This window comes from Babylonia areolata, chromosome 1 (genome assembly GCF_041734735.1).
Source record: "Babylonia areolata isolate BAREFJ2019XMU chromosome 1, ASM4173473v1, whole genome shotgun sequence".
Lineage (NCBI taxonomy): Eukaryota > Metazoa > Mollusca > Gastropoda > Neogastropoda > Buccinidae > Babylonia > Babylonia areolata.
In genome coordinates this window covers 30,190,350-30,199,606 of record NC_134876.1, presented here as the reverse complement: position 1 = coordinate 30,199,606, position 9,257 = coordinate 30,190,350, and the positions used below count along the sequence as shown (strand labels likewise).

At 40.9% G+C, this 9,257-nt stretch overlaps 1 protein-coding gene across 1 annotated transcript in view; it reads left to right on the top strand.

Annotated features, from left to right (window-relative positions):
- The window catches only part of LOC143281620 (dynein axonemal heavy chain 3-like), a 101,366-nt gene that overhangs the window by 6,444 nt on the left and 85,665 nt on the right, over nt 1–9,257 (top strand). The window contains 6 exon segments of the mRNA XM_076586869.1: nt 1–40; nt 1,058–1,247; nt 2,707–2,782; nt 3,090–3,209; nt 4,289–4,414; nt 6,241–6,436. The exon segment at nt 1–40 is cut by the window's left edge and continues 123 nt beyond it. Coding sequence (XP_076442984.1) covers nt 1–40; nt 1,058–1,247; nt 2,707–2,782; nt 3,090–3,209; nt 4,289–4,414; nt 6,241–6,436 — 748 coding nt within the window.

Below are 9,257 nucleotides of genomic sequence, written 5' to 3'. Positions count from 1 at the left end.
GCTGAAGTGTACAGGGATGCCCAGTGAAAGAGATGAGGAGGTGAGTTGTTTGGCACCAGAGTGTTCTTCTTCTTTGTCTGAGTTCATTGGCTTCGTCTTCCATGTTCACTTGTATGTAAAAAGTGGGGTTTTTACTTACTTATATGGCCATTCTTCTTGAAGGCATCCATACTCTGTTTTCATAGTTGTGCATGCTGAGAATTTCCTTGTTTCTATAATCTACCAAACGCTGATATGGATTATGGGATGCTTAACATGGCGTGTATGATCTGCATGCTTGTACACTCAAAGGGAGTTCAGGCACTAGCAGGTCTGTACATCTGTTGACCTGGGAGGTTGGAAATCATCTCAGCCCTTAAACTACCAAGTGCTGTGACCAGGATTTGAACTCAGGACCTTCAGAGTGAAAGTCCAGCTCTTTGACCACTCTGCTGTTGCGCCTGTATCCAGACTTTTCTGCGCTCGTGTATTCCACTCACAGTCTGTGACAAAAGTGATTTATTTGGTATTACAGCACAGTTGATTGTGTCATGATTATAGTGTATGTGTGTGTGTGTGTACATACATATATATGTCTGCATGTGTATGTGTCCATGTGACTGTGCTTGCAAGCAATAGGCATACATTTTTTCATATCTAAAGAAATATTTACATACACTTTATCCTCCAAGTTCATTGTAGTTGTATTATGCAGATTTCAAAGCTCTGGTAAACCATCAAAAAACTGTATTCAGTGTATAACATTCTTCTTTACATATAATGTTCCCGTAACATAAAAATAAGTCTTTTTTTTCTTTCTTTTTTTTTTCTAACAGAAGCTATCAAGGGCTACCCGATCTTACACTTTTGATGTGCTTGTATTGCAGTGAAACTAATACTCCCATATCAACAGCCATTAAAACAAACAAACACAAAAACCCCACCGCAGATCAGCTGATCTCTGTCACAAACATTTGTTGCCCCAGTCCTGATATGACACAGTCCCCTGTGCAGCTGACTGGACTATAAGCAACTGAGCGTCAAATGTCAAAACATTTGTTTGTCCGTGTGGTTTCAGCGGTACTACTACTACATCAACAAAGGGGTGAACAAGCAGATGCTGGCCCCCCAGCCGAGAGAACAGCTCCGCTCCATCCAGCGTCTGGTGCCGCAGCAGTACCTCTCCAGTCCCTCCCTGTCTGGCCTGAGGGAGGAGCTGCTGCAGGAGGTGGATGCTGACTATGAATTCAGCGCCAGGAAAGCCATCGGTGAGCCAGTGCCACATGCGGTCGTGTGTGTTCACAATATGTGGCGATAGTTCTGTGGTGATGATGCTGATTATGAATTCAGCGCCAGGAAATGTTCACAATATGTGGCGATAGTTCTGTGGTGATGATGCTGATTATGAATTCAGCGCCAGGAAAGCTATCGGTGAGCCAATGCTATGTGCGGTCTTGTGTGTTCACATATGTGGCGATAGTTCTCTGGTGATGATGCTGATTATGAATTCAGCACCAGGATAGCCATCGGTGAGCCAGTGCCACATGCGGTCGTGTGTGTTCACATATGTGGCGATAGTTCTGTGGTGATGATGCTGATTATGAATTCAGCGCCAGGAAAGCTATCGGTGAGCCAATGCTATGTGCGGTCTTGTGTGTTCACATATGTGGCGATAGTTCTCTGGTGATGATGCTGATTATGAATTCAGCACCAGGATAGCCATCGGTGAGCCAGTGCCACATGCGGTCGTGTGTGTTCACATATGTGGCGATTGTTCTGTGGTGATGATGCTGATTATGAATTCATCACCAGGATAGCCATTGGTGAGCCAGTGCTACATGCGGTATTGTGTGTTCACATATGTGGTGATTGTTCTGTGGTGATGATGCTGATTATGAATTCAGCACCAGGAAAGCCATCGGTGAGCCAGTGCCACATGCGGTCGTGTGTGTTCACATATGTGGCGATTGTTCTGTGGTGATGATGCTGATTATGAATTCAGTGTCAGGAAAGCCATCGGTGAGCCAATGCCACATGCCGTCTTGTGTCTTTACTTACGTGGCGATAGTTCAGTGGTGACGATGCTGTTCAAAGTACCGTTGAGTGCTTGCATGCTTTGTAATGATAGTCTTGATATGACAATGCTAGAAGTGAAGTAAAATGCATTCCTTTGTATGCTTTGTTGGCTTCATATACATGGTGAGGGCAGGTGACCATGCACACACAAGTATGTTTTCAATTATTTACATGCATGCCTGTGAAAGTGCACATACATGCTTGGACACACATGCACATAAACACTTGTGTGCGCACACACATATACACACTTACATATGCTCACAGGTGATCATGTCACATGTACACTTGCATGTGCACTTATGCACACACACGCTTATACACAAACAGGCATGGGTGTTTGTCCACATGCATCTACACACACAAACACACACACACACACACACACACACAATGACGTCAAACACACCACACACAAATTTAGGTTTGAAAAAGTCTTCTGGGGGGTTTTGAGAGTGATGCACAAGCACAGTAAAGCTAATGATAACAGAACATTATCAGTTTTAGAGTTATGCATGCGTGTGAATGACTGGTGTGAAAGCATTTAGATTTGTCTCTGCACAAGATTCAGCGCTATATAAATACTATCATTATTATTATTATTGTTTCCAAAAAGGTACTGACGCTGAGAAAATAGTGTTTTTGTTTCAGTGGACTATGTTCTGAGGGACCCTGAGGAAAAAGGCAGGCTTCACATCACATGGACCCCTAAAGCATTTCCACAGAGGTGTGTATGTGTGTGTGTGTGTGTGTGTGTGTGTGTGTGTGTGTGTGTGTTTGTGTGCATGTTTGCATGTATGTTTGTGTGTGTGAATGTGTATATGTGTGTGTGTGTGTACATGTGTATATTTGTATGTGTGTGTGTTTGTGTGCATACATGTGTGTGTACATGTATGTGTGTGTGCCAGTGTGTGTATCTTTCTGTGTCTGTGTCTTAGCATTTGTGCATGCATGCATATGTTTGCATGCCGGTAGAAGCTGAATGCATATCAATTGTGAAAACCATACTCCAGCACCTCTAATGTCATTTGCAGAGTGGTTCGTGCACCAGTGCCATGGCATGACTCCTACAAAGGGATGAAGATGTTCAACGAGCACCATCTCTTCATCACCAACCCCATCATGCTCAAACTACAGAACCTCTGGTTCAATGAGTAAGCCATTGATTGTTTATTTGTTAAGCAATTGCCGAGGTTTCCGCTGAGTATTTGAAGTTGTAGTTTACTCATGGTTCATGGAAGTTGGGACAAGTACTGTTTAGTGATCATGCCTGATCCATAGACATGTGGACTCCGGAATGCATATGTAAGCATTAACCCTTTCAGTGCCAAGCGTGTTTTATGCTTAGTGACAACTGTTGCCAAGGGATTTTTTGTCATGGAGGATAAGAATTGGAAAAAAAAGAAGAAAAATCAAGGATGCAAAGTACTGAAAGAAAGTATGAATAACCTATAAATTTCTGAAAGGAGAAGTGGTCACACTATCCAGTATGATAATTTCACATGAATTTGATGATAATGCAATATGAAGATTCCTTCAGTGACACAGATTGCTGTTTGTCACTTTTTTTTTGGCACACTAGAAGGGGACGAAATTGTCCATCCTGGAGCACTCAAGAGGTTAAAATATATGTTTGGAATTTGCATGTTTTGTCAAATATTTTCTTTTGTTGTCGTGTCTGTGAGTAGTCTGTCATCGGTTCTATGTAAGTGTGTATGTTTGTGAGTGAGCATGTGTGTGTGTGTGTGTGTGTGTGTGTGTGTGTGAGTGCACACACACACATACCTGACCTGTATCATTCTATATCCATACATACCATCACTTTTGATTACACTTTGTTGTCCTCTCTGCTTTGTCTTATATTTTCCGGTTGAGTCTTCAGTCTGTGTCTGCTTCTGTGCATCTGTTGATATCGCTTTCATCGCGCTGGTTTGTAAATCTGAATGCCTATGTCTTCTTGTCCATCTCTGCTCATGACCCAATTCTCCTCATTTTCCCTGTCTTCCTCAAGGCCTGACCAGCATGTTGTGTTTATCCAAAATGTCAGATATCTGATTTTTTAAAAAAGTTTCTTATTATCTGCAGCAGATGTGGTGTAGCTTTTATGGATTGATCCAAATGCTTTGACACCTCCTTTTTAACTTCCCTGACTCTTTTTTCTCCAGTCCTTGAATCTTGGATTTGTTGTGTGATGTGTTGCTATTATCAGTCACGTTTTGTGTTGTGTGTGCAGCTTCAGCCATTTGCGGTTTGTCAACCTGAAGGAGCTGCTGGCGGCTGATCTGCCCTTGCTGCCCACAGAGTTCGAGTCCCTCGTGAAGAAGCAGTGCTGGGAGGCCCACGAGCATCTCAGGAAGAGGTGAGAACTGAAACCCACCTGGATCAGTGCAGGTGCATGGAAGCACAGAGATGCCAACTGTTACAATTTTGCCTTATTTTGTTACGCTCGATCACAGCTTGTTCCGACGTTATGCCAAAATCAAAATAGTTCCGATGAGTTAATTTTCGACTACATAGCATACTTTCCATTGTAACATTACCCAGACGCTCTTGACCTATCTATCACAAGGCCAGGGCAGTAACAACTGACCTTGGTCTCATGTGATAGTGCTCAGCTAGTTGTGTCCATGTTTACATTGAAACATCATTGAGTGGACCAATCAGCTTAATCATTTGCCTGAACAAGAGAGAACGTGGCTGAATCAAGTTTCATCTTGATCAAACAGCATCTGTGCCGGTGGATTCAGCTATGGAGTGCAAGGAAGGAAAGTACGTTTGCTGATGTGGCTCGGAGTCTGAGTGTTCCTACCAAATTCAGTATGTACCTACCAAATTTCCTGACTGCTCTTTCAAACACTTAACAGGGTTTGGCATCTCTGGAAGCGTTTAGGCATGCTTATGTTTCAGGGCATTTTTTTGACAAATAATAAAACTTGGTCTATTCTTCCCCCAGTTGCTTGAAAACCATCTGGATCAGTGCACTTTCATTGTGCCACATAAACATGTTTATGTTTCAGGACATTTTTTGAATGGATGATAAAACTTGTCTTTTTCTACTTCAGTTGCATGAAATTTATGTGGATCAATAAGCATGTTTGTGTGTCAGGGCATTTTTGAATGAATAAGATTTTTTTTCGTGTGTGTGTGTGTGCTCTTTCTTCCGTGATTTCTTCTAAATGTCTAAAGAGCTGAAACATCCATTCACATGAGTTTGTGTGTGTGTGTGTGTGTGTGTGTGTGTGTGTGTGTGTGTGTGTGTGTATGTGTGTGTGTGTGTGTGTGTGTGTGTGTGTGTGTGTGTGCATGTGCATGTATGTATGCGTGTGTGCATGTATGTGTTTGTGTGTGTGCACACGCGCTTGTGTGTGTATGTGTGTGTGTGTGTGTGTGTGTGTGTGTGTGTGTGAAATAAGACAGAAATAAGTATTTGACAGTGAAGAAGCATGTAATAACTGGTAATGTTGGTGAGTGAGAGTGATCTTGCAAGCATTTGTACATGCATTTTATGTTTCAGTTCTGGTGTGTGCAAGCAAGTATATGCCCCTGCTCCCACCCCCAGACCCCAGACCCCCTATTCCCCCCAAATTAAAAAAAAAGAAAGAAAAGTTTTAGAGTTGATGAAATGACAGTACCAAAACTGATTTTTGACTCACTTGTGTAAACAAAGTGAGTCTATGTTTTAACCTGGTGTTCGGTTGTCTCTGTGTGTGTGTGTGTGTGTGTGTGTGTGTGTCCGTGTGTCCATGGTAAACTTTAACATTGACATTTTCTCTGCAAATCTTTGTCAGTTGACACCAAATTTGGCATAAAAATAGGAAAATTCAGTTCTTTCCAGTCATCTTGTTTAAAACAATATTGCACCTCTGGGATGGGCACAAAAAAATAAAAAAATGAAGCCTAATTATATGCAACCTGTATTTACTGTTATATTTATATTTTTTGTATTCTCTAAACTTGGCACTTTGACCTGATATTCTGACACAACAACAAGAGGAGTCATTATTATCATTTTTTTATTCAAACAGGAACTTCTTTTGCTAAGCATGGAATTTTTATTTATTTTGCAAACGTTTTGATGCAGATAGTAAAAAAGGGAAATTACTCTGTAATTAATGCTAGGGGACTTAATTTATCACAAGTGAGTCTTGAAGGCCTTGCCTCTCTTGTTTTTCTCTGTTCTCACAGCTGGATCCCGACGTGTGCCAAGCTGTTCATCGACCACCAGGAGTGCTGGCAGCACCTGGTCCCCCCTGGGGAGGGGGACTCCACAGAGGTGGTGGAGGAGTTCTTCTCCTGCGTGGCTGCCCTCATGTCCATCCAGCTGAGGTCCATGGTCATCAACTCCCTGTCCGACTTCCTGGCCTTCTTTCAGATCCACGAGGTGAGGGGGTTCATCGCTTTGTTCTGGTTGTTTTGCTTTTGTTTGTTTTAACCCTTTGAGTACTGTGAGGATTGCAGCTTGTGCAAACCTTCCACTGCCTGATTGATTGACGCGGTTACTGATATAGCACCTATCCTTTGTTGGAGACTAAGCTCTAGGCTTTTTACAAACATGGGGAGTCATTGGAGTCGTTTACGCTACAGGCTGCCAACCTGGGTAGAGCCAACTGAGAGCTGGCGCACCATCACTTGTTTTATGTTTCATTCAGTCAGGCTTCAGTTGCATGCACACACACACACACACACACACACACACACACACACACGCACACACACACACACGCGCTCACAACTCGTTTCCTGTGTCATTCAGTCAGGCTTCAGTTACATGCACACACACACACACACACACACACACACACACATGTATATTACACTGCATTTTATTATAAAAAATTTTGCCAGGGACAATTTTGTTTTTACCATTGGTTATTTTGCATGTGGAAAGTGCAGGCTACATTTGGTACCTTGATTTATCATCTCATCAGAGTGACTATCCAGACCGCCACTCAAGGTCTTGTGGAGGGAGGAAAAATTCTGTGGTTGATTCGATCTTGTATGCTCAAATTCTCTTGCTTCCTAGGTTGTGGAGATGCAGAGTGAGGTACTTGCGAACCACTGTGCATGTTCCCAGAGATCCATTCCATCCTATTCCTGTTTGGTGCTGTTCCTATTTCATATGATCTGCTCGGCTCATCTGTCCCAAATCGCCAGACCAAATGTCGATGCTTGTGTGTGTGTGTGTGTGTGTGTGTGTGTGTGTGTGTGTGTGTTAACTTTTTCTTTCTTTGTTTACTGTTTTTGTTTGAGGTAGATTCTTTTATTTTTTTTTTTTTACAAACCTCTCACCAGTGTATACCCACCCCACTCCTTTTGCTCAACTTGTCATTTTCTTTTCATTTCTTTCTTTGGGAATTTTTTTTTTATTTTTTATAGACCCATCTCTTATCATGCAGTTCACAGGAAGGTGATGATGACTTTGGTGATGATTTACAGTTTATATCCATCCTGCTCCTTTTGCTTCACATTGTATCAGTTACATGCACACACACACACACACACACACACACACACACATATGCACACATGTATATTAGAGTGCATTTTATTATGAAATTTTGCCAGGGACAATTCTGTCATTTTCTTTTTTTTTTTCTTTGGGATTTTTTTTTTTTTTTTTTTTTGGTGTAGACCCATCTCTTATCATGCAATTCACAGGAAGGTGATGACTTTGGTGATGATTTACTGTTTATATCCATCCCGCTCCTTTTGCTTCACATTGTATCAGTTACATACACACACACACACACACACACACACACACACACACACACACACACACACATGCACACATGTATATTAGAGTGCATTTTATTATGAAATTTTGCCAGGGACAATTCTGTTATTTTCTTTTCATTTCTTTCTTTGGGAATTTTTTTTTTATAGACCCATCTCTTATCATGCAATTCACAGGAAGGTGATGACTTTTGTGATGATTTACAGTTTATATCCATCCCACTCCTTTTACTTCACATTGTATCAGTTACATGCACACAGACACACACACACACACACACACACACACACACACACACACACACACACACACACACACACACACACACATGCACACATGTATATTAGAGTGCATTTTATTATGAAATTTTGCCAGGGACAATTCTGTCATTTTCTTTTCTTTTTTTTCTTTGGGATTTTTTTTTTGGGGGGGTGTAGACCCATCTCTTATCTCGCAATTCACAGGAAGGTGATGACTTTGGGGATGATTTACTGTTTATATCCATCCCACTCCTTTTACTTCACATTGTATCAGTTACATGCACACAGACAGACACACACACACACACACACACACACACACACACACACACACACACACACACACACACACATGTACACATGTATATTAGAGTGCATTTTATTATGAAATTTTGCCAGGGACAATTCTGTTATTTTCTTTTCATTTCTTTCTTTGGGAATTTTTTTTTTTTATAGACCCATCTCTTATCATGCAGTTCACAGGAAGGTGATGACTTTGCTGATGATTTACAGTTTATATCCATCCCACTCCTTTTACTTCACATTGTATCAGTTACATGCACACAGACACACACACACACACACACACACATGTACACATGTATATTAGAGTGCATTTTATTATGAAATTTTGCCAGGGACAATTCTGTCATTTTCTTTTCTTTTTTTTTCTTTGGGATTTTTGACTCACTTGTGTAAACAAAGTGAGTCTATGTTTTAACCTGGTGTTCGGTTGTCTCTGTGTGTGTGTGTGTGTGTGTGTGTGTGTCCGTGGTAAACTTTAACATTGACATTTTCTCTGCAAATACTTTGTCAGTTGACACCAAATTAGGCATAAAAATAGGAAAAATTCAGTTCTTTCCAGTCATCTTGTTTAAAACAATATTGCACCTCTGGGATGGGCACAAAAAAATAAAAAATGAAGCCTAATTATATGCAAACTGCATTTACTGTTATATTTATATTTTTTGTATTCTCTAAACTTGGCACTTTGATCTGATATTCTGACCCAACAACAAGAGCAGTCATTATTATCATTTTTTGTTCAAACAGGAACTTCTTTTGCTAAACATGGAAGTTTTATTTATTTTGCAAACGTTTTGGTGCAGATAGTAAAAAAGGGAAATTACTCTGTAATTAATGCTAGGGGACTTAATTCGAATCTGGTTAGGACTTTTTTTTTTCTTTTTTCTTTTTTTTAACGC